Source organism: Garra rufa, chromosome 4 (genome assembly GCF_049309525.1).
Source record: "Garra rufa chromosome 4, GarRuf1.0, whole genome shotgun sequence".
Taxonomy (NCBI): domain Eukaryota; kingdom Metazoa; phylum Chordata; class Actinopteri; order Cypriniformes; family Cyprinidae; genus Garra; species Garra rufa.
In genome coordinates, this window is record NC_133364.1 from 13,830,349 (window position 1) to 13,857,793 (window position 27,445).

Below are 27,445 nucleotides of genomic sequence, written 5' to 3' on the forward strand. Positions count from 1 at the left end.
TGAGTTCTGCGATGCTCCCCACGCGGGTCGCCAGGAGGGACTGTTCGATGGTGCGGAGTTCAGCCTGGCTGTAGGCATGGCCTTCTCCGGTTTTCCCTGCTCGCTGCTGGTCACGGTGCAGGTTCAGACTGTCCGGCAGGCTCAATACACCTGTGGGACAAAGATTAGATGATCAGATATACGTAAACATGTGAATGAGCCAAAACCAGACAAAAAAACATCTGTAGTGGGACCGAGAGACTATGAGAGCTAAGTGTTATGACATTATCAGTGTTTGAGAGGCAAATCAAACAACCCCCGAAGCAATTAAAACTGCTGTTTTTGTGTTGGATCCTTTTCAAATTGCAACAAGCCACGTGCCCACAGGTGAGTTCAGCGGCACGTATTGGCTGGAGCCCTGGTCTTCTAATGTTCATTCAATAACCCTAATCAAATTACTTCACAGCACCGCAGCCAAGGCTTTGTTTGAACGGAAGAATAGGCAACGACAGATGGGATATTGAGCTCAGCCACAGGTGAATAAAGACAGGCAAGCAGGTATCTGTCTGAGCTAAAGGTTTCACACGTTGGGACTATACCTGTTTTTTTGAACTGGTATTAATTAACGGGTGATATCTGTAACTATTTGTCTTTTAGACATCCCAAGGCATTTGCTTTGTAGTGTGTCTGTCTACAGTACATTTAATAAACATTGCATTGGTGAAATCCGCTTTTATACAACAGATCAATAAAGTAGTTGAGTAAATTACGTTTTAGACACAGTTTCGTCAGTTATGATGTCAGAACACAACAGAACCTTCTAGAAACACTCTGCAGTGGCATTCTTGAATGAATAGAATGAATAGAAAACCACTTGATTCATTCATGTATCAGTGATTATAAATGAATTAGTTGAATAAATGATTCACTGACTTCCACTTGATTCACTGAATGATCCACTTTCTGTTTCTGGATGAATCAGTGTTGTTTAATAAGTCACTTCAGTAGATGATTCAATGACTCACTCATGAACAAAGCCTCTTGTTTTATCTCAGAACAAAACAGTGTTTTTGAATTAAATTGTTGAGGATTTGATCCAATGACTCACTCATAAAGACTACTTGCTTTGTTCCAGAATAAATTAGTGTGCTGAATGAACGAATTGAATACTTGATTAAATAACTCACTTATAAAAGCAGTCAACGGATTAGCATCTGAATGAATAAGTGGTTTTGAATTAATTGGTTGAGTAGATGATTCAATGACTCAAATATAAAGTCAGCTACTTGTTTTGTTTCCAAATGAATCAGTGTGTTTGAATGAATTTGTTGAGTAGAAGATTCAATGACTTACTCTTGTTTCATCCCAGAATTAAAGTGCTTTTGAATGAAATGGTTGAATATTTGATTTAATGACTCACTTATAAAGACCACCATTTCATTCCAGAATGAATCAGTGTGTTGAATGAATTAGTTAAATAAACAATTCAATGACTCACTTGAATTAAAGTAGTCAACTGATTCAGCACCTGAATGAGTAAGTGGTATTAAATTAATTAGTTGATAAATTATTTAATAGCTCATTCATAATAACAACCACTTGCTTTGCTCCTAATTGACTCTGTGTTGTTGAATAAGGATTTAATGACTCACTTATAAAGACAGCCACTTGTTTCATTTCCAAATGAATCAGTGTGTTTGAATGAATCTATAACTCACTTATGAAGACCAGCACTTGTTTTGTTCCTGAATGAATCAGTGTTGTTTAATGAGTCGATTGAGTAAATTATTCAATGACTCACTTTTAAAGCCAGCCACTTGTTTGGTTTATAAAATGAATCAGTGTGCTTCAATAAATCGGCTGAGTAGATAATTCAATGACTCACTCATAAACAAAGCCTCCTGTTTCGACCCAGAATGAAATGTTTTTGAATATAATGGTTGAGGGATTGATTTAATGACTCACTCATAAAGACCACCACTTGCTTTGTTCCAGAATGAATCAATGCTGTTGAGTGATTTGGCTGAGTAGATGATTCAGTGACTTACTCAAAAAGAGTAAGTAGATGATTCAATGACTCACTTATAAAAGTACTCAACTGATTAGCACCTAAATGAGTGGGCTGAGTAAATGATTCAATCACTCACTCTTAAAGACAGCCACCTGTTTAGATGAATCTGTTGAGTATATGATTCAATGACTCACTCCTAAACAATATCTCTAGTTTCTTCACAGAATGAAACTGTTTTTGACTGAAATGGTTGAAAATTTGACTCAATGACATTTTTAATGATTCAATAATTCAGTTGCGTAAATGAATAAAAGACTCTAAATGTTTTTTTAATAAATCTATTTTAATGAATCAGCTGAGTAAATTATTCCAAGCATTTCAAATAAACACAAAAAGTAAACTAAAGTATATGTAATACTTTCAATAAACCGTAGTGATAGAGCATATTGTAGCACTACTTGTAACAATTAACACAATATTTAAACATGGTTCTTTTAACAGTGACATTCTTCAACACTGCACACAAACACGCAACAGCCGACCAGGAAGCTATTTTAAGCAGGTTTTACTCTTGACTTTCATCTAAAGGGATTTGTGTTGTCAGTCTCCCAGAGGTGGGTAAATATCCTGTATCCTGTTGTATATTGAATGACGCCGTTAGCACAAGACAACACAGGGAACGAAACACAAAAACTCATGAAGTTTTCATAACACCATGATTAAAATGACCTGGCACGGCGAGTTCTGGCTGCTCTGAATCTCTTTGTGGTTAGCGAGTTAATGCATAATGGAGAATGTGCAATATTCGCCAGATGGGAGACAAGCTGAATGCTTTGTCAAGAGACACAAGGTTGTTCATGGATGACATGATGCTTTTAAGGAATTTTGAAGGGAGTTCAAGCGAGGGAACGCTTTGTTTTGGGTCATTGTCTCATCTGATGAAGTTTTTTTTAAAGATGAGTGCTTCAATACAGTGTGAGGGGTAAATGTTTGCATGTGTGCGGTCCCTAATGAAGCCGAAGGACATCGTACAAGTCAGCGGGATGATGTCAGTTACAGTAGTTGCAGCATTTTGCTGCAGGTTTTCATACAGTTGAGTGAGAGGTGAGAGATGATGTAGTCCAAAAACAGGATCCGCAGGAAGTTACAGGGGATTACTCGACCTGTTTTTGACTGTGGCTGTTAAAACTTAATCGGAAAAAATATGGTAACAATTTTACATGCATTACAGGATGGAACTAGGTAACTTCATAAAACTGAATACCTTAAGACCACTAAAATATGATATACCAATCTGCTTTTACTGTAAAATGTTGTAATATTAAACAGTTGGTACAACTGACAAACTAAAACTGCTAAACAAAAGACTAATCAAAAACAATAATTAGAAGGACATTTTTGCATTTTTAAATATAATCTAAACATTTATGATTTCTACTTACTTTTTGTTTGTTTCAAATTTTTTATAATTATATATAATATTTAACTATATTTTTAACATATTTTATATACTATTTATAAAATATACTTTTATATAAATGTAAATAATAAAAAATACAATATCTGTGGAAGCCTGTTTCTATTACTGAATAAAAAAAGGTAATTGCAACATTTTATCTGATAATTCCGACTTTTTTTCTCGCAATTACGAGTTTACATCTCACAATTTAGACTTTTTTCCTCAGAATTGCATGACACAAACTAGCAATTCTGATTTTTTCTCAGAATTCTGTGATATAAACTCACAAATTGCAAGTTATAAAGTCAAAATTGCAAAACAGACTTGCAATTCTGAGAAATAAAGTCACAATTCTGTCTTTTTTTCCTCAAAATTGGACTTTATAACTCCCAATTCTGAGTTTTTATATCAAAATTCTGAGAAAAAGTCAGAATTGCAAGATACAAACTAGCATAAGGCTAAAAAAAAGTAACTAAAGATAAAAAAAAAAGTTTATATCTCGCAATTCTGAGAAAATTGCAAGATGTAAACTCAGAATTGTGAGATAAAAAGTCGCATTTACCTTTTTTTTTAATTCAGTGGGTGAAACAGGCTTCCAAAAATATCAATAAAAATTAAGACAACATATTATATAGGAGTTATCAGATACTAACTATAAAAACATAGTAAAAACTATAAAAAAAATGAAGTGTTCAAATCACAGTATGTCTAACAATCTGTTTTTCTCTGACACAAACACAAAGAAACACACACCCAGTTGAAAAAAAATACAGTGCATGCGAGCTGTCATCACTCTGGGGTAAATCCCAGCATGCCACGGGAAGAGAAATGGACAGGTTTTGATCACTAGAAATCTTCTCATGACTCTTTCGCTCGGGCCAAAAATATGCACTCCAGTGGGAAAAAAAACATCCCTCAATATTTTATGACCCCTCCGCCCAATCAACATTCCCTGCTCTCAAAACTCTCCTCTCTCCCCCGCTATACTCTCAGCACATCAACTTTTTAATGTCATTACAGACACTAAAAGATCCCCTGCAATATTCATATAATCAGCTCAAATCACGAAAACGCTGGAACGTTCTCGTCGCTTTCTCAACTTCGCATCCCCACCATGTATCAACCATGTTATCTCTCTCCAGCATTTGTATTCCCCACTGAGAGGGAAGTAACAGTTATTTTTATTTGCAGCAATGTGTTTTTCTCCGCTTGATATGGGGTTAACTTAAAAGGTGAAGGGGGTGGGAGGAGAAAAATGAGACAACAGTCCCTTGAATATGGAGACCTTGGCCAACTAGTAGCAAAACACTTCCCTCCAAATGTTCCTTAGCATAAACACTGGTTCTTTAACAACTTGCAAACTTTCTCTATCCTTGTACAGTGAAATGGGGAGAGGACACTGAGTCATAAGAACACCATCAACTCAAGAACAGTTTGTAATAACTTAAGTTTTAGATAGACTGACATAAATAATACAGTACAAATGCTGCTAGACACTTCAATCATTGCTGTGGAAGTGAAGGGAACACAGAGAGTTTTTCGACGCAAGAACGGTGTGAAAACTCTCTCCACAAGATTGAAGGATCCACTTGTTTTCAAAGACCCAATTACTGACCATCATGTAAATTGATACTTGACACCTGAAGAGATTGAAATATCGTCAGAATACATGCTGATGGATATTTTGATGTGAACCCCCACGTCCTTGTTTTAAATAACGTACCCACAGTCCTCGTGCCCATGGTGCTTGGTTAGCCAAGATAGAGCATATCCTTTTTATTAAACTTCTGGCAAAACAAACATTTGCAAAGAGTATGGCTGAGCTCAAGCCCAATCTTTAGTTTTTCAAAGAACGTTCGTGAATGTAAGCTGTTCACTGACCTGAATACCGAATTGCTCGTACTTCAGAGGTAATCCTGTGCTTCTTTAATCCAATTTATTCACAAAAATGAAACAATATCCTGTGTTTAAATGGGTTTGTAAAATATATATTATTTAATATTTTAACCTTTCTGAAGTACCAGCAAAAAAGCCCACCTTATGCAATAAAAAGAGGGCACCGGGGTTAAGTTGTCACAGAAGTTGTATTGTTTTTCCAATGCAATATCAATTGAAATACTCAACAGCAACACAAGTCATTTAATAAAAATTTGTGCAGCCACAACTGCATTGTAACAATAGCTACAACTGACTGACAAAACTACATCTTCAATCAGTAAATGAGTGAATGCTTTTAATGGACATTAAAATCTCATTAAAAGACTATAAGACGTATGCCTTTGGGGACCAGTCATTATGTGCGATATTACTGCCATGATGATGGGCCCATAATTCTCTGCTGGTTTTAGTGGCATTTAAGTGATATCCAAAAATGACTTGGACGCCTCAACATTGATCGTAAACCCAGAACTTCGACAGACTATCACATCATCCCCCTCTGCCGCTACATCTGTCACTTCTTAAGAAGCCAATTTATTTCTTTAGAAGGAAATGGAGAGGAACACAATGTCAGCCAACCAGATGGAAGCAAAACAAACACAATGAGAGCAGGTAAATTATATTAGCTAAATGCCAAAATGGATTATTCATATGTTGATGCTGGTTTCATGCTGCATTGCACTGAAAATACTACAAATAGATGCATTAAGATATTAATGTTAAGTCTTTGAGTGGCAGCATAAACACTGTCTGAGAGCATAGTAGAAATGTTTCTTTTATTTTTTTTTTCATTACAAATTATATTATTATTCAAGTAAAAATGACCATGGATGTCCTAGTATTTGGTGTGCACTCAAGCTGCATGAACTCCACAAGTTTGTCTAAAAGCAGATGATCATGTTCTCCAGCATGATTTGAGATGATCTAAAGAGCATCTTGAGGTTCAGTGAAAGATGATCTTGCCATCTGTACGATGAAGTTCACACAATCAATTTCACACATCGCTTATTTGATTAGCGACCTAGAAACAGTGCAACATCTTAAATATCTCTTTTTCATTTTACTTCACAGTGCTTCTTTGTTTAGTTTATAGGGGTCATGAACTGCTTTTGTTTTTTATTTTGTACTTTTCTCTGAGGTCCACTTATAATGCAATCAAGATTTTTACATCAAAAAACATTGTAATTTAGATGTACTAGGCTGTTTTCTGTCCTGTTTTTAACCCCATCCTTAGAACACTCTGTCTGAATACGTATTACAGACTGTAGACTGGGAAGAAAATGCTCACTGCTATGATTGGTTAACAGTTGTGTATGTTAGACAGCCTACATCCTTCATAGATGGATGCATAAATACTCAGTACATATCAAACAACCTGTCAAAGCAATAGTGACCACGTAATAAAACAGTTACTCACACTTGTGTGGTGCAACATTTCTGTTGGATATAATATAAACGACAGAGCATCGTGTTTTAGTTTTAATCTTTCTGAAAATTCTGTGACGAACTGCACCCTGTTTGTAAACAAATTTGTGGTAAAATGTTACCCTGGACCACAAAACCAGTCATAAGGGGCATTTTTAAATTGTGATTTGTCATTAAAATAAGCTTTCCATTGATGTATGGTTTGTTAGGATAGGAGAATATTTGGCTGAGATACAACTATTTGAAAATTTTGAATCTGAGGGTGCAAAAACCTCAAAATACTGAGAAAACTGCCTTTAAAGCTGTCCAAATGAAGTTCTAAGCAATGCATAATACTAATCAAAAGTTGAGTTTTGAAATATTTATGGTAGGAAATTTACAAAAGATCTTTATGGAACATGAACTTTATTTAATATCCTAAAACACATGTTCAATACGTGACCGTAGCAAGTTTTTATTACTTTGGTACATACATGTATTGCTGTGTTTTTATTACGCTGCTTGAGGTAGATATTGCAGCTGTTCAGAGTTGAAATATCCAGGAAGTGCCTCTAGTGTTCATTTCAACTGGAAACTGCAGTGTTTTTCAGTTTTGCAGAAATGTATAGAGGCACATATTTTTATTGAGCGCATGTTGTACATTCCACAACCTGACGTCTTGGCAGATTGGCTTCAATATAAGCTGTTTTTAGACTAGCGAGAAAGTTTTGAGTTCTGAAACTCACAGGATGTTTTTATAGTACAATGACCTTTTATATGTCAAAAGATCAAGGGAGTTTTGGTTTCTCAGTTTATGACCGCTTTAAGAAATCAGAGCCAGATTTTTAACACAGTCTCATACTTTTGGACCGCACCGTATTTGTCTTTTACAAACGGGGCGGAGGGTATATTAGATTATATTAGATTTGCACACACACACACACGCAAATCGAGTTTTCCTACAGTTTTCACACAACAACAGATTGTTCCCTTTCTTGGCTTGCCTGTAATCTGCCAGGATCGAGAAATGTTTTAAATTCTAGCTCGCCTGAAATCCCCTGTCAGCCCTGCACTGAATGATTAGATCTACAATCAATATGTCCCATTCTTTTCCTGTGACAGAAACACACTTCTTCTCCCGAGTGCACACTCAGACACTTTGTTTTGATTTCCTGCAGCTGTTGAAGTGATAAGGTATCGAGGGAAAAAAAAAAAGATTGTTCATTCTGATGCACACGAGTCACGGAATATCAGGAATACAGATTAATTCCACGACGGCAATTGAACTTTGCAGAACATACAAAATTGAAATTTGACAGAACAATAAGATTGTTCTAAAACTACTCGAAGTGGCTGAGAGCAGCTTTGTTCCACTAACTTAATTAAAGTATTCTACTGAGGCAACGGTTCAATCGCCACACGGCAAGGGAACCAGTCCTGTCGCAAAAAGACAACAGAACTCTTTAGCTCGCTTTCAATTTTTCTTTTTTTACTCTCCCTCCCTTGCTGCACTGCTGTATATTTGCTGGAGGAAAGTCCCATCGATTTCTCTACGGTGCACGGCCGGTCTCTTATCAGAGTGAGACTCGTACGGAATATTAACAGCCAAGTCTCCATAGCAACAGGGCAGAGCTGCCCAGCAGCTGCGCGATTGGTGGAAAGAGAGCAGGGGTTGTGGGGATGTGCTGGATTTGGAGGTGGGCGCATACAGAATGCACAATGTCAAAAACTCAAAATTTAGGTGGCCTGTGACTGTACCTCCCAAAATATTACCTAAGGCCACATACCTGCCAATATTTTGTACTCAAGATGAGAATAAACACTTAAGAAATAAGATGGGTCTCATATGCAACAGCACTTGAGTTCACAACATTTTTAAAATATTCAAAGCATGTCTATTTAATGCCATTCATGACAGCTTGACATTTCCATCTGAGTCATGCATTAAAAGCATTATTGCATGGAAAGAACATCTGAAAAGTTACACTTAGAGTTTACTTAAAGTTCCAGAACTAAGAGTATGCAATAAAATGTGGGTATGTTTCAAGCATATGCATGACTGTAGCATGAACCCTAGTAAAACTTTTCAGTGAGCCAGTAAAATTGATACATTTCAAGGGAGATTTGTCAAGAAACAGGCTTTAAACCATTTAAAACATGATTTATAAACACCAAGTTTGTATCAAAATTTACAATAGACTGTGTTTTTGATCAACTGCTAGGTCAATAATGAGGTCAAGATACAGTTATGAACTGCTAAGATCATCTGTAGCCCATTGTTACATTACTTCTGCACAATAGCAGTCATGAAAATCTAAAAATGCACTTAAAGACAGCAGAAAAATTTCTTCCAGGGGAGGCACATTTGGTTACCGGCCACTAAACATTTCAGTGTCTGGTCAGTTCTTGCAAAAAAGTGGGTCAAATGCTGCTGCTCTTTTGACTTGCATAAATATTGCGTAGAAATCTGGGCTGGTTCGTCTCACATGGGAGGAAAACCTTCTAACCTTGCCATCACGAAATATGTTGCAAACACTATACTCTATTGATCATATAATAAAGACAGCAGCTGCAAATCAATGCACCATCCATTGCTAGGCATCAGGAAAATAGCTATATGCTGAATAAATATCATTATGGACAATCAGAGTTCAAATGTGGAGACAGACAGGGTTATGCCTCAAGTGCTAAATCATTAAAATACCCCTCAAGCTGTCCAAATTCTCCTTCACCATGACAACCGAGGTGAATGCCCCCGTCTTCATAACGCACACTGGTTCACAGCTGCGGCGGTTACGGGCAACATTTTGCCGTTCTGACATTTTACATCAGCTTGAAGCAATATGATCAACAAGGGACACAGAAGGATTTTAATGAGGGCAGTGAATCTGACTGGTACAGTATCCTGAGAGCTCAATTCGTTTTTTTTTTTTTTTTATATGCAAACCTGAAAATTCACTTCTTAAACTTCTGGTGCCAAAGATGTAAAGGTCAATGTATTTTGAGGTAATAAATAATCAAGGCTTAAAACTTTCTTAAAGGTGACATAACATGATAATCTGACTTTTTGTGCTATAATCGGGTGCCCAGTGCATACCAACTCAGAAAATGTGAAAAAAGACAACTCAGTAACTTTGTTTTGGTAAGCCTTTTTTTCTGCAAGCATGATATATAATATTACCGCCCCTTAATTTGCATGTTTCCAAACAGTGCGCCGCCATTTTGATGTACCAGTTGTAACGCCATGGTGAAAGTTCAAGGAAAGTGTGCTGACTTTTCTGTCATTGAGACATGAAAGGGAACTTAGTTTAGTACTCACTTGTCATGTGACAGCCGCTTTCTGTGTGTGTGCTTCGGGTGTGTGCGCTCAGAAAACCATATTTCAGAAGTTTAAACTAATATAGTTTAAAACGCATATTTTCAACACAATAGAGATAATCGAAACTAAACAGATGTTTTTTAGCAGAGTATCTGAGCTACAAGTTGGAAAGGCACAACCCTATTCCGAAAAAGGGTCGGGGAGCAGCAAATCATTTGCATTTAAAGAGCATGCATGAAAACAGTATGTTTCTGCTTCCACTCAAAATTTTGATATAATAAATGATCTGTGGGGTATTTTAAACTGAAACTTCACAGACATATTCTGGGAGACCAGAGACTTATACTAAATTTTGTAAAAACGGTCATAACAGGTCTCTATTAAAGCACAAAGTGAGATAGCAGAGTCATATTTTATGAAATAAAAAAGATGATAAACATGCAGCTTGGCCTTTAATCATATATTATTTCTCAACCTGAAAATATATTTAATTTAAACTTTAAATTTCAAAATATATTACAAAAGGGGCAAAAAGTTACTTTTTTTGTTTGTTTGTTTTTTACTGTCTAAAATATATTAGAAAACAATGAACTAAAACTTATCAAAAATATATTTCTTTATGCCCTTCAAAAGTTTGGGATCAGTAAGATTTGTAATGTTTTTAAAGAACTTTCTTTATGCTCATCAAGGATTCATCTATTTGTTCAAAAATACATTTTTTTTAAAAATAAGGCATACTTTCATGAAATATTATTGCAATTTAAAATAACACTTTTCTATTTTAATGTACTTTAAAATATAATTTATTCCTGTGAAGCAAATCCAAAATTTCAGCACTTTCAGCATTACTCAAGTGTTCAGTTTCACAATTCAGAAATCATTCTAATATGCTGATTTATTATCACATTTACATTTACATCAATATTAGAAACAGTTTTTGTTGCTTATTTTTTTTTGGAACCTGTGATACGTTTTTCAGGATTCTTTGATGAATAAAAAAAATAAATAACAACTTATATCTAAAAAAATATATTTAGTAATAATATACACTACCGATCAAATGTTTGGGGTCTGTAATTTTTTTTGTTTTTAAGAAATAGCCAATTTTTTTTTTCAGCAAGGATGTGTTAAATTAATACAAAAGTGATGGTAAAGACTTATATTGTTAGAAAATATTTATATTTTGATATTTTAAAATGCTGTTCCTTCTAACATTTTTATTCATTAAAGAATACTGCAAAAAGTATCACATGTTCCAAAAAATATTAAGCAGCACAATCATTTCCAACACTGATAATAAATCAGCATATTAAAATGATTTCTGAAGGATCATGTGACACTGAATACTGAAGTAGCACTGCAACACAGAAATAAATTTCTATTTTAAAGCATATTAAAACAGGAAACCAGTATTAGAAATTGCAATAATATTTTGCAATATTACATTTCCTGTATTTTTGAACAAATAAATACAACCTTTATGAGCATAAGAAACTTCTTTAAATAACATACAAAATCTAACTGATCCCAAACTTTTGAACGGCAGTGTATATTTCTGTATATTACGCAATTTTTTGACATTTTTATACATAAGATACATTTAAAACAAAAAACAAATAATCTTTGGAAAATATATAATTAAGTATGGGAAAAGAATTATCCCTTTGAGTTCCATGAGTGAGACTTCAAACATTTTCTAACAACACAACTAATTTATTTTTCATGATTTTTCAGCAATAAAATGTGTAATCATTTATTAAAATAGAATTTGCCTTTAGACTGTGTGTGCAAAGCATGCTGGGACTGTAAGAGGATTGAGTGACATTGACCCGGACACAGCCTCTATGTGAATGATGATTGACAGATGAGATTACTTTTAGGAAAAGGACACTGAATTTCCAAACCACAGAGATTCTGGCCAAAAGTTCTATCACTGGATGACATTTCATTCTGCTGGGGAAGTGTTTCAATTCCTTTCCCACATTAACCCATTAATGCCTCACTTGAGGGCATGGGCCTTGATAGGACAGAGTTCATTTCTCACAAGCAGGAATGTTTGAGGGTCTTTCTAGAGCAGAAAACCCAAGTGGTTTGTCCTCGATCTCTGTCTCTGCCAATGGAAGTCACAAGGAAACTTCACTTTGCAACTGTAATAAGCATGTGTGCGGTGGTGTTGCTTAGAAACTGAAGCTTTCCAAGCTACAAGTAATACTAATAATGTAAAGTATTCAACAATCAATCCACTCAGTGGAAAAAGCAGTTCGCTAAACTACAATGAAGCAGCTACAGTGGAGCTATTTTTGACTTTTTCAATTGCAAAATGATATAATTTATACAGTGCCTTGCAAAAGTATTCATACCCCTTCACATTTTGTTTTGTTGCAGCATTACGTTAAACTGCTTTAAATTAGTTTTTTCCCCCACATCTACATCTCATACACCATAATGACAAAGCACAAAACACGTTTGTAACAACTTTGCAAATTTCATTAGAAATAAAAAACTGAAAAGATCCTGTTTCTGGGACACCCGAAATTTAGCTCAGGAGCATTCATATTGCTTCTAGATGTTACTACACTTCGAGTGGAGTTAAACTGTGGCAAATTCATTTGAATGAGTATGATTTAGAAAGGCACACACCTCTCAGAAAAGCTGAAACAGCTGAAAAGGCATATCAGAGCAAAAAACAAGTCCTGAGGTCAAGATAACTGCCTGTAGAGCTCAGTGACAGACTTGCGTTAAGGCAATGATCTAGGGAAGAGTTCAGAAAAATATCTGCTGCATTGAAGGTTCACAGAAGCATGTAGCCTCCATTATCCATAATGGAAGACGACTGGAACAACTAGGACTCTAGAAAATGTCTGCCAGCCCCCATCCAAGCTGACAGAGCTTGAGAGGTGAAAAGGTGAGGCAAAGAATGGCAGATAATTGCCAAATGCAGATGTGCAAAGCTTGTCACATCATACCCAAAAAGACTTGAGGCTGTAAATGTGCTTCAACTATGTACTGAGATAAGGGTATGAATACTTATGCAATGTACTTATTTCAGTGTTTTATTTTTAATAAATTTGTAAAATTTGCAAATCTGGTTTTTGCTTTGTCATTATTATGGTGTATGGAGTGTAAACTGATGTGGGGAAAAAATTATTTAAAGCAGTTTAACATAATGCTGCAACAAAACAAAATGAAGAGGCATGAATACTTTTGCAAGGGACTGTATACGACCCTGTACCACAAAACCAGTCATAAGGGTCAGTTTTTTGAAGAGATACAACTATTTGAAAACCTGGAATCTGAGGGTGCAAATGAAAAAATCTAAATATTGTGAAAATTGTCTTTAAAGTTGTCCAAATGAAGATCTTAATAATGCATATTACTAATCAAAAGTTAAGTTTTGATATATTTAAGGTAGAAAATTTACAAAATATCTTCATGGAACATGAGCTTTACTTATTATCCTAATGTTTTTTGGCAATGTATTGCTGGCTTTTGCTACAAACATACCCATGCTACTTATGACATGTTTTGTGGTCCAGGGTCACATATATATAATTGGTGACATGCAATATATTACTTTCTTTGGACTCTGCAGAGGTCATCTAAAAAGTTTAAATTATCCTTTCTGTTTTCAGTTGGTCTTTTGTCAGCTTTGTTAATCAAAGCTCTTTTAATAAAACACATTTTTCGATCAAGCATTAAGAAAGGGACAGGATTCTGCAGGGCGACAGGATCTTAAACAACACTGGTTCATTTAACGGAAACGTTCGAATGAATAAATTAATCAGATTTCCCTGAAAGAGAAAGGACATTCTACATTCTTCAATTTGCTTGGTTGTACATTTTGATCAAAACATAATGCCTTTGTTATGCAACACTGGAGCTGAATAAAAAAAGTACTTCATTATTTTAAAAGTTACTCTGTTTTGAGGAAAAAAAAAACAGCTTTTCAAAAATGCACTTCAGTCCGTAAAGACTACTACACAAAACACTCAAATTCACATAGTGAGGTAAAGGTCTTCAGTCAACTGCAAAGGTTATTTTATCACAAATACTACAAATAACCCCAACATACCGACACTCCAAATAATTAACACTGTTCACATCATATAATAGGATCAAAAGAAAGTCCCATGCTGCTTTGCAGCATGCTCCTGCTCTCCATCTGTGCTCCCTGAGCCTGGACTGACTCATCACGGCAGAAGACACGGAGTCAAAACCAACCAATCAAAAAAATTAATAAATAAACAGATAAAATACTCCTATCTTCAGGCCCTCTATGTGCTTCATGGTTCACATCTAATGAGTTATAAGACCCTACGTTTGTATAAACCTGACTGGTCTTTAGCCTTCAGGGACCCACTGCATCGAAATAACGCTAAATATGGGTTTAAGTGCCAAATAACAGCAGTTCACACACTGAAATTTATTACAAAAATATGTTTGAGAGGAAAATATTTACAATTCAATCTGTCAGGAATAAAAGAAAAAAAAAAAATCACACAAGATGCTGTCCACTGACTGATTTAAATACAGCATCAATGTTTGGGTCTCAGAGATTTGGAATAATTAGCAAAAATGTAAATACATTTATAATAATACTATAATTACATGTAATTATTTATGATTATATATAATGACGAATGATGTTTCACTGAAAATTGTCAATTTAATCATATAATTAATTATAATTTTTATTTAGATTTATCAATATGGTTTGCACCAAACGTTAAATTACAAATTAAATCAGTTATAATTATTATAAATTTATAAAATACACTACTAGGTTTTTAAACAGTGAGATATTTTCTGTAAGTCTCTTCTGCTCACCAAGCCTGCATTTATTTGATCCAGTGTTTTTTGAATTTAAAATACCTGTTTTGTATTTGAATATATTTTTAAAAAGAATTTATTCCTGTGATTTCAAAGCTAAATTTCTTGAACGGCAAATCAGCGTATTAGAATGAATTTCTGAAGGATCATGCGACACTGAAGACTGGAGCAATGTTGCTGAAAATCTAGCTTTGATAACAGGAATAAATTACATTTTTAAATATATTTAAATAGAATAGTAAAAATATTTCAAAATGTTACTGTTTTTGCTGTACTTTGGATCACATAAATGCAGGTTTGGTGAGCAGAAGAGACTTATATTTAAAAAAATCTTACTATCCAAAAACTTTTGACTGGTAGTGTACATTTCAATTTACGACTAACATTTTTATTAAAATTGTAATTTTACATTTACATTTTATTTTTACAAATTAGCATATTCATAAATGTATATATAAAAATTATTCTTTATATTTTACTTACGTACATTTTATTTCTATTAGAAGTAAAACGATGTTGGTTGAGGAAGCCTGTATGCTGATGTCTCGTTCAGATGTAAGATTGTCCATCTAATTAAAACTGTGTGAGCAACAAGCTACAAAGTGCATGTAAAATGTAGTCTGGATGGGGTCATGACGTTAACGCTCTTTGGCCCGCAGGCCTCGCTGTCAGCTGAGAGAAAGCAAAAATTTCAAAGCCTGACTCAGTGACCTATTCACAAGTCTCTTCGCATGCTTCTTTATCTGCTTTACAGGGACAGAAGGAAGGACGAAGATAGAAGATGAGGGGAGAGTGGTAAAGAGGCAGACGGTGACAGAGAATTGCGTGAGAAGAAAAAGACATGGGAGAAATATGATAAAACAACGGCTTTTATGTTTTTCACAAAAGCTAGACTGCTTTCTCCTGGGCTTTTGATTTAATGCTCAATATTTCTCAATCCTGACCAGGCCGAAAAATCTTCAAATGCAGAGTTCTTGTGAAACTCAAGCTTTCTGTATTTAACAGACTATCAAAAGGCTGTAATATACTCAAAGCAGCCAAGGTGTATTACTAGAAATGACTTTATTCTCTGTTCAAATTGATATTCTGTTCATCCTGCTGGTGTGATGGTCCGTCTTATGGGTTAACATGACCCAGAGACCCCTGCTTGGGGCCCAGCATGTGCACCTTGATGCGGCCAGGCCTAAGCAGATGGTGGCCATATGTCTGCAGAACACGGAAGAAGAGTTTCAAACGCGAGGCCAGAAAACCGAGCTATATTCACATTTGTGAGAAGACTTAGAGCCCACTCTTCTTCATATATGCGCTGTGAGCATGAATCTCACACACACACACACACACACACACATACACACACGTCATCAACTCGTACCGAGGGTTAACCCAAGCAGTCAATGAGAAAACATACATTCCACCTACAGACTTAAAATAGAAGCACACAGACAGATATTCAGTTTTGCCTTTGGCAACAAGGAAAGGTTGTCAAGTGTCTGAGAAACAGTTAGCACTGTTAAGTAGCCTATAAAACAACATCACCTGCATCTGAATATGCCTACTTCCCTGCTGTATAATAGGTGAAAAACTGAATTCATAAACTATATACATTAAACAGTAGGGAAAAAAGTACCTGATAAAGGCCAAAGGAGAGAAGTTGAATGAATACGTATAATGAATCAAATGACAATTTTGTTCATGTTACACACATTCATATTATATAAAACATACGTTTTAAGGGTTGTGAAGTGTGTTCCTCTGCAAATGTAATTAAAATAGTACATACTTAGACATTATGCAATTTCAGATGCACATATTTAAATTTTAAAGGGATAGTTCAGCCCAAAATGAAATTTCTGTCATTAATTACTCAATTACTAATTGCTTAATTACATCATTTCAAACCTGTTTATCTTTGGAACACAAATTAAGATATTTTTTAAGAAATCCGAACGCTTTCGGACCCTGCATAGACAGCAATGCAACTACCATGTCAAAGCCCAGAAAGGTAGTATGGACATCATTAAAATTGTCCATGTGACATCAGTGGTTCAACCATAATTTTATGAAGCTACGAGAATATGTTGTGCGCAAAGAAAACTAAAACAATGACTGGAACTTTTGAAAAACTAGCTACAACAGTCGCCTTGCACTAATACTGACACCTAGTGGGGTGGATGTAGAGTCATGCTAATGCAACATTCAGTTACTTTTGCCACTGTATAAATACACTATTTGGCCTTAGAATACATTATTTTGCAAGTTTTCGATAATAAGTAGGGATGTAACGGTATTGTAAATACCGTCATACCGCAATAACACATTTTTTCGATATTACCGTGGTCGCATGACTCGATAAAACATAGGTCTTCTGAGAAAAGTTTGCTCAGGCGAATGGAGCGAACGGGAGGTAGTGGGAACTACATTTCCCATCAGCCCAGGCGTGACCATCATCCTTTGCGGTCCGTAGTCGCTACAGACTGTAGCAGCAAGGAAAAGAGATAGAAATGGTCGAAACTGCTCCGTCTGAAGTGCGTATGCGTCATGTATTCTTTTCAGCACCCATGTTAACGGATTAGAGCGTTCACACTGCACGCGGTTGCTGTCCGGCAGTACGTCCTAGAAGCGGTGCCTTTGCAGCAGTGCAGCGATCGTTTCGGCACCGAGTCTATTTTTTGCTGCGCTGTGTGCGCTGAATTAATGTTACAGTACGTTGTTCGCTGTAAAAATTAACATGAATTGACACGGAATGTACCATAAATGCATATAAATTTCAGTCAACACGTGGCTTTTTGGCTATAGGTTTAAAATAAGGAAAGGTGTCGTTTTAAAGAGGCTAAACTAGGCAACATAATAGATGCACTTGTCCAGGTAGAAAAGTTCTTTAAAGGATTGTTTTTAATAAAGATTTAATGCGAAAGAAAGGCATGAGAGCCTACTGCACTTCAAAAAAATGCTTTTCTTACTTAGAATTTTGTCTTGTTTCCAGCCAAAATATCTAAAAATTCTTAAATCAAGAAGGATTTTCTAGACAAGTAAAAATTATTGTCTTGTTTTTAGTAAAAACAAGTCCAAATTAAGTGAGTTTTTGTTTAAAACAAGCTAAATAATCTGCCAATGGGGTAAGAAAAAAAGTCTTATTTCAAGCAGACAACTAGATTCAGACAACTCATTCAGCTAAACTGATTTGACTGTTTTTTACATGCTTTAATATATATATTTTTTTTTTGTTACTAAAATTGAAATATTTAAGTTTCTGTTTCAAAGTTTACAGATAGATGGCTAATTTATATGCCATTGATATGTTCAGTGTTCATTTAAACTGTTTAATAAACACTTCTGGCACCTTTTTCGAGTCTCTTCCTTAGTTTTGTTTTTCCTGTAAATGATTCAATAAATACCGTACCGTGACATTCATACCGAGGTATTACCATACCGTGAAGTTTTGATACCGTTACATCCCTAATAATAAGTGAATTACTCCGATAAAGTGATTCAAGTTCAGATGCTCATGTGATCTCAAAACGTCTGCCTCCATGAGGAGACCCTACTTGAAGTAAAATAAAATTGTTTTTATTAGGCTACTGACATTGGTCTTAATGTTGTGGTCATAATATTTCTCCTTTTTCAAAAAAAAAAATATATATATATTTATTTTTCAACTAGCTGGGCAAGGATTAATCGTAATTAATTGCATCCAAAATAAAAGTTTTTGTTTATATAATATATGTATAAAACCAGTCCCAAGTTAGAAGTTCCCACTCATAGTGCAGTAAACAACTGTCTACCAGTAGGCATAATACAGGACTGTAATGCTGCCTTGTAGATTTTCCCACGGTCTTGGTGTTCTACAATTAGGAAATGAACCATAACATTACATAATGAACCTTTACAACACAACACGGCTTTTGCTTTAATCCCAGACAATATGACACAGTATAAATGCAAAGGTGTGGCCCAAAAGCCCCTGAAAATACCATAAAACATGCCCGAACATGTGGAAATTAGCCTAACCTTTAGGCAGCAATTACTGTTTCTCCGCTGACATTTACTCCAATTTGTCTGGCAGCAAAAATGTCCTTGAAGTCACGGCTCCTGGATAGGGTGTCACAGTCACAGGTTTCATCATGCCCTAGTCAACAGCTTAGAGAAAGGCAAACCGAAACACCCCTTTGGGGGGAAATGATTCTAAAGAAAACTCAGAAAAAGGACAAAAAAAAAAAGTGCGGGTTAAAAGTTTTCACTAGAAAATTGCGTTTTCTTCCCTTGTTTGGTTTGTTCCCTGCTGCTCATGAGATGAAAGCGGCGCTAAATTAAGATTCACATATGAAAAGACACGACTTGAGAGTTAAACACCTTCATTATAATCTGAAATTAGACTCTAACCCAGACCTCGGCAAGAATTATTTTCTCTTTCTTTGGAAAGCGCTGATGCAACTGAGGAACAGTCACAGTTGAAGAGAGGTGAATGTACAGTTAGTTCAACCAAGCCGAGTGTGTTTCCCTATCTGAAACGCTCCTTCATCCGGCCTATTTCCTCTGTGCCACTGCACATTCATTTCCCTCTCGGTTTTCCACCATCCAAGCAGGTTCCGGCAAGTTCTGCCACAGGCAAGCAACACTCGGTTTAATTATTGCAGGGGGTTGAGCTCGTTTGACAGGTCGACCTACTCCACTCCATTTGATATGAATTAGTGAGTGTGAAGGGAGGAAAAAAGTGTGGTACAAGACAAAATCTAATATAGAAAAGGAGTAAAAAAAAGAGGGAATAACTTTTTCAGAGTCCTCAATAGGAGACCGCAGACAGCCAGACTATGGAGTTTTCTCATGTCCTGATATTTCTTCAAGAAATTAAATTTCTACAGGATTTCCAAACTTTTATCATTTCCAGTTTGTGTGTATCTACAGTTGAAGCCAAAAGTTTACATACACCTTGCAGAATCTGCAAAATGTTAGGGGGGATTTTTTATTTAGTACTTAATAAGATATTTCACATAAAAGATGTTTACATATAGTCGACAAGAGAGAATAATAGTTGAATTTATAAAAATGACCCCATTCAAAAGTTTACATACGCTTGATTCTTAATACCTGAATGATTCACAGCTGTTTTTTTTTTTTTTGTTTAGTGATAGTTGTTCATGAGTCCCTTGTTTGTCAGTTAAACTGCCCGCTGTTCTTCAGAAAAATCCTTCAGGTCCCACACAATCTTTGGTTTTTCAGCCTTTTTGTCTATTGGAACCCTTTCCAACAACGACCGTATAATTTTAAAATCCATCTTTTCACACTGAGGACAACTAAGGGACTCATATGCAACTATTACAGAAGGCTCAAGGCTTTTAAAACTCCAGTTTGTGCGCAAGTTTAACCAAGAGGATTATGATGCTTTCTTTAAAATTTCATCGCAAGCAATTCCAGCTGCAGTGCTGAACCGATTTCTCATTGAGAGTCTTTGCATGGTCTTGTCTTGTGCATTTGTCTTGGGCGGCCAGCCTTTGTGAGGGACTTGAATGAATTATTGGAATTTTAAATCTGCAGTACTCAAGAAATTACAGATTTGGAATGACCAACTTCACTTGCAATGGCTGAAAGGGCCATCCCTTTGGCCTTTATCTGGACAACCTCCTGTTGTAGGGTTTTAGTCACCTTAGACCGCCTCGCCATCTTGCAATCTCAGTGAAAATTGGAGTAATGCTGACAGTTAAATAGGGTTTGTCATATAATTATTGGAGGTATCTGTATAAGTGTTCTCTAACTTTGATCATTTTTTTTTTTTTTCAAATATCCCATCTAAGTTTCTTATACTCTGCTTCAGAATACAATGAATTTATAAAATCTACTTAAAAAACTGCCCTACTCCTGTTAGGATAACTTCAAATAAGACTAAGCAGTGACCTTGACTATTTGTTGAATAAGACCAAATCTGTAATTTTGTTCTGCAACTGGTTGTCAAAATAGGAAGCTTTCAAACACCCCTAAGTGTAAAACATTAAACCATCACCTATCATCTGAATGTCCATAAATGTCACTCTCTAACTTTGGAGGACATTCCAGCCTCTCACTGCGCTTTGATAGTTTGATGCTTACCGGCGTAGCGGTGACAGCTCCAGCAGAGGCTGTGGGAGCCAGTGGCCCACTTTCTCTAGGACTGACAAATCAGAGACACCAGGCAGAGTTTTAAAACTGATTACAAAACAAACCCGGCAGACCACACTGGAGAGACACAGACGCTCCTCTGCTGTTAGCCTCCGGTTCTGTCTGGCACTTAAGGGGCGATCTTCATCAATTCTTAACCTTACCGATCAGAATCTGGCCGTGACCCAGAGCCTCCGGGCTCGGACCCCTGCATCCTGCATTCTCCTGAGTGATGTAAACAGCCGAGTGCATATGCGTTCTCATTTTGTGGTGACAGTAATTATGTCGGTGAGAAAACAAGCTGTGGTTTTCCTATTCTAAGCCTGCAGATACAACCCAGGAAGCCAGGAAAGCACTGACGGGAATGTTTACCATGCAATATGACTGATTTGGGTCAAGAACATGAGAAGAACTAGGAAAACGCAAGGCCAGGAGGGAAAAGAAAGGACTACCCTGCTAAGTGACCCTCATCCTGGTTCTAAAAAATTAGACTGCTTTTCAAAATGGCTACACAGTATACAGTATATCAGTATATGTTTTACAGTGCAACGCACAATATATTAGTACCATATCAGTAATTGGCAAATTTAAAAAGAAATTTATGAGTAAGGGTCAATAACGAATATTTAATTGTACTTTCTCATTCATATTCTTTGGGATAAATAATTAATTATCAATTTTTTCATACTGTACATTGTAATCTTGTGAAGCCTAAACAAAGCCTAAATAGTATATTTATAGACCAGAATTTATTTATATTTATAGCAGCTATATATATATATATATATATATATATATATAATCATAATATGAAAATAAAGTAATTATTATTTTATTAATTTATATCTATTTTACTTTCTATAGACAAAATAGTATATTTATAGCTATTTATCGGTTATCGGTCATAACATGAAAATAATTGTCAGATTATCGGTATCAGCCAGAATGAAATAATAATTCATGTCTTTTATAATTTTTGTAAAGAAAAAACAGTGTATTTATATAACAATGAACTATAACTATAGACTATAAAAATGAATTACTGTAATTACAAGATCATCGGTATCAGCCACAATTGTAATATCTATTATTTTATTAATTTATATGTTTTTAATTTCTTTAGACAAAACAGTCTGTATATAAAACTATAGATTATAAACAGCTATTTATTGATTATAAGTCATGAATTACTATAATTATAAGATTATCGGTATCAGCCACATATATTTCTAGACTATAAACAGCTATTTATTGGTTATAAATCATAATATCAAAATACTGTAATTATCACATTATCGATATCAACCACAATTTTATTAATTTATCTATTTTTAATTTATTTAGACAAAATAGAATAGAATTTTAATACTGTCCATTTATCGGTTATCAGTCATAACATTAAAAAATTATTTTCGGATTATCGGTATCAGCCAGAATTGTAATATCTATTTATTTATTTATTTATTTATTTATTTATATTAAATTTATTTAGACAAAACAGTATACATATATAACTATAAATAGTCTACAGTCTAGAAACATCTATTTATTGATTATCAATCATAATGAATTACTGTAATTATAAGATTATCGGTATCAGCCACAATTGCAATATCTATTTTTAATTTCTTTAGACAAAATAGTATATTTCTAGACTACAAACAGCTATTTATCAGTCATATATTTCATAATATGACAACTTGAATTTGAAAACTGTTCATTTATCGGTTATCAGTCATGGCATGGAAATCATTTTTTGGATTATCTGTAATAGCCATAATTGTAATATCTATTTTATATTAATTTATATCTGTTTTCAATGTATTTAGACATTAAAACAATATATTTATATAACTATAGACTATAAACAGCTATTAATTGATTAGAAATCATAAAGAATCACTGTAATTATAAGATTATCGGTATCAGCCACAACTGTAATAGCTATTGTTTTATTAATTTATATCTATTTTTAATTTCTTTAGACAAAATAGTAAATGCATAGACTATAAACAGCTATTTATCAGTCATATATTTCATAATATGACAATACCGTAATTATCGGATTATCGGTATTAGTCAGAATTGTACTGTCTGTGTTTTAAATAACGTTTATGTATTCTTAATTTATTAAGACAAAATATAATAGAATTTTACTATTAGTTATCAGTCATATTTTATTTTGTCAACCCCAAACACTTACTGTGTAAACTTTTTGTCTTTGAATTACTCCCCAAATCATCATAGAAATGCAAATGTGTCTGGCAGCATGTGCACCTTGTTTACTGCTGTGGCATAAATTAATCTAATTTCGTCTGAGTGTTTTTGTATTGCCACACTGACAAGGTAAGAACTTTGACTCAGTCAGTTCCGACAGTAAACACAGTAAAACCAGTGGGTTATTAAAATTATGGATGCACTTTATGATTGTAGTTTTCTTCACAGCTGGCATCTTTAGCTCGCGCCCGTCTTAATGTTTCCGCTCATTTTCCACCCTCGTCACCCTCCATTATAGCTAGTCTCAAAGTCCCTGCACTACCTCTATTCTCATCCATAGCCTGACAGAGCAATACAGAAAAACACAATAGCTGTCTGTCACTCACAGGCCGAAGAGGGATTCTGTGGAGGCCAGAGGCGCTCGAATGAGCTACGCTTGAGCCCTAGAAATATCAGGACGATGCCAAAACTAATGAGGAGAATAAATATGAAGAAAATACAATCCGCTGGGACATGCGATTCATTATGGAAGTTAAAACACACCGACCCATGGTTATAAGGGGAATTATTTTTCTTCATACCCAAAAGAAATGCAATTTTGGAATTGGAGGAAAGTTTTTATTTATCTCTAGCTCTACTGGATTGTGTACGAATGTGAGTCAGAAAAATTTAAGTCAAGCCCTGTCCTAAAAACCTGTGCTCTGTGCTTGATCAAACTAATGCTATCTCTGGCATTTATGATTTATGTCTTCAAATTATCCATTAGCATATGTGTGTAGCATAACATGCACGCTATTATGATATATAATAGCTGCAATCACACCGCACCTCTGTGATCAACATAAATACACTGCGGAATCTCTTTCTCTGAATCTTTCAGATAAATAACAGGCTGAGGCTGTTGTCTCATTCTGGCATGCCCATAATACTTCTATTTATTGTTATGAGAGTTTATTGTTTACCAGAATAAAGGGGGAAATCATTGTACATGTATTTATTGTTCATGGTAACTAAGGACATTGTCTTTTTTCTTTACACCGTTTCAGAGAAAGGCTTGACAGGAGCTAGGGAACAAGACACCAGACATGTTATTTTCTCAGTTTTGACAGGTACTAGAGTAAACACTGCATTGTGCTACTTTATTTGTATTATCAAGACAAAAACTAATGCCTTAAAGGGGTCATATTATGCATTATTAATTTCTACTTTACAATGTTTCTAAAGTGTTGTGCACCAAAAGTAAAATAACATAAAAAAGAAATAAAAATAAATATTTTATGCATTATATATGCATAGTTATTCATATAATCAATTATTAATGTATTTACCATACAACATTTTTAAATCTACTATATAATAAAGAAGAAATAGTTTATGCATTATATATGCATTATGCATTTTTAAAATATATTTTTAAAATCTACTTTATATTGTTTCTAATTGTTTGCACAAAAATAAAATAAAGTAAAAAAAATATATATATATCTATATCTATATATATATATATATATATATATATATATATATATATTAAGCATTATAATTAGGCATTATGTATGCATACATTCATATTGTGCTTTATTAATTTATCATACAATTTTAAAAACTTAAAAATAAAATAAAATATGAAAATATTATTTGAATGCATAACATAGGCAAATAATTATTCATGATTATGCATTATTAATTTACTTATCATACACAATTTTTATGCGTATATTAATGCTTTTATTGATCATACTTTTTTTAATCTACTTCATATTGTTTCTAAAATGTTTGCACCAAAAATAAAATAATATTCAAATATTATTTGTTTGCATTAAATATGCAAATACAACCGTAAAGTTTTCTAGATCAAAAAATAAATAATTCATTAAATAGGCATACAATTATTCATATTATAATATTTTAATTTTAAGTCTACTTAATTATGCTTCTAAGTATGTTGCACCAAAAACAAAACAAAACAAAATAAAATAAAAATAAATAAAATACAAAAACTAAATATTTTATGCAATATATATGCATATATTATGCATTTATCTCTTTATCAAATCTACTTAAATCCACTACATATTGTTTCTAAACTGTCTGCACTTAAAAAAAATATATATATATATATTTTAATACATTAAACAGGCATACAATTATTCATATTATACATTATTATTTCTATACTTCTAAAGTGTGTTGTAAAATAAAACAAAATAAAATACAAAAATAAATATTTTTTATGCATTATATGCACATATTGTGCATTTATTTCTCATAGTTTTTTAAAGTTTACTTTATACTGTTTGTAAAGTGTCTGCACCAAAAATAAAATAAAAATAATGTTTTTAAGCATTATATATGCATACAATTATTAATATTGCGCTTTATTTACTTTCAACTTTTAATTTATCATACTTTTTTTTTTAAATCTCCTTTATAACATGCTTTGTACCAGAAATATAATCTAAAATGCAATGAAATATAATAAAATTACATAAAATATAATAAATATAATACTACTACTACCTTTTTTTGAATTTGGAATTAAAGGATAACTATTGCCAAAATGCAACCTGGGCTGTTTTTTTTTTTTTTACTGTAAATGAGACAAACTTGTATCTAAAAGCATAATTACGACAAACGAGCCATTTTTGAGACTGACCGTGATTTCGTTTTGTTTTCAATGGCCAGTGAATGGGAGTACTAGGGGCATAACTTTGAGCGCATCAAAATCGATATTTTTATAACACTAAGAAGGCTCAACACACAATGAAACTTTGCTCGAAGTATCGCCTGGGTCTCTACACATGAACTCGAGCATTGAGAACATTGTTTGTGTCCACAGAGTTTACTAAAAAGAAAGTTTTTGAACAACTCACTTTCACTGTTTGTGTTTCCGCTCGCGGCCGTCTTGCCAGTCAAGAGGTGTCGATCTCCGAATGCGAGGATGGATAGCTCCTAAAGCATATTTCCATATAAATGCACGGCTAATTCGTTGTTTTGTCGCAAGTGAAAAACAATATTAACCTTCTAGTTGTAAAAAGAGCCTCATATAAGCCTAATATTTCGTCCTATGGAGTCCATTCATTCGCATTCGGAGATCGACACTTCTTGACTGGCAAGACGACCGCGAGCGGAAACTCAAACAGTGAAAGTGAGTTGTTCAAAACCTTTCTTTTTAGTAAACTCTGTGTACACAAACAATGTTCTCAATGCTCGAGTTCATGTGTAGAGACCCAGGCGATACTTCGAGCAAAGTTTCATGGTGTGTCGAGCCTTCTTAGTGTTGTAAAAATATTGATTTTGATGCGCTCAAAGTTATGCCCCTAGTACTCCCATTTACCGGCCACTGACCACAAAACGAAATCACGGTCAATCTCAAAAACGGCTTGTTTGTCGTAATTATGCTTTTAGATATAAGTTTGTCTCGTTTACAGTAAAAAAAACAGCCCAGGTTGCATTTTGGCAATAGTTATCCTTTAAGTTCCTAAAGTTTTAAAAGTAAAACTTTTATCGGTCACACTTTATATTAGGTGGCCTTAACTATTATGTACTTAAAGTACAATGTACTTAATGTGGTCATATTGCATTGCAAAACACTTTTGCTTCTATTAAGGTGGGATATGGGTAAGGTTAGGGGCAGGTTTGGTGGTATGAGTAGGTTTCAGGGTGGGTTAGGGTGTAAGGGTTGGTTCAAGATTGGTAATTACAGAAATTAATTACAAATGTAATTACATATAGGTAAAAATATATAAATACAATGTAAAAACATGTATGTACACAATAAGTACACTGTACCAAATTATTAATTTAAATGTAAGTACATAGTTGTTAAGTAAGGTCACCTAATGTAAAGTGGGACCCTTTTATCTTTAAAGGTCAAGGGAAATTCTATTTCTCGTGATATAACTCCTTCAAGAAGTCTTAAGAAAGAGGGTAAAAATAAAGTATTTTGATTGGCAGACTGCTGAGTGGACAGGGACAGGGACAGAGCTCGCTGACTCATGAAAGGTGAGAGGACAGTCAGAGAGCGAGTTGGGTCAATGTTTCAGCTGGAATAAGACTGAAAGGCCAAGAGACCGTGCCACTCAACGTCACTCTCAGCTGTCCCGCAACCACTCTGGGTAACAGAACAGCCACTTACCGCAAAACTACCCTCTGCTCT

At 34.4% G+C, this 27,445-nt stretch overlaps 1 protein-coding gene across 2 annotated transcripts in view; it reads right to left on the reverse strand.

Moving 5' to 3' along the window:
* LOC141333624 (ankyrin repeat and BTB/POZ domain-containing protein 3-A) overlaps positions 1-27,445 on the reverse strand; it is a 198,704-nt gene that overhangs the window by 59,488 nt on the left and 111,771 nt on the right. For both annotated transcript variants that reach the window (XM_073838679.1, XM_073838678.1), the window contains exon 2: positions 1-150. In XM_073838679.1, coding sequence (XP_073694780.1) covers positions 1-150 — 150 coding nt within the window. The remainder of the gene's footprint in view (positions 151-27,445) is intronic.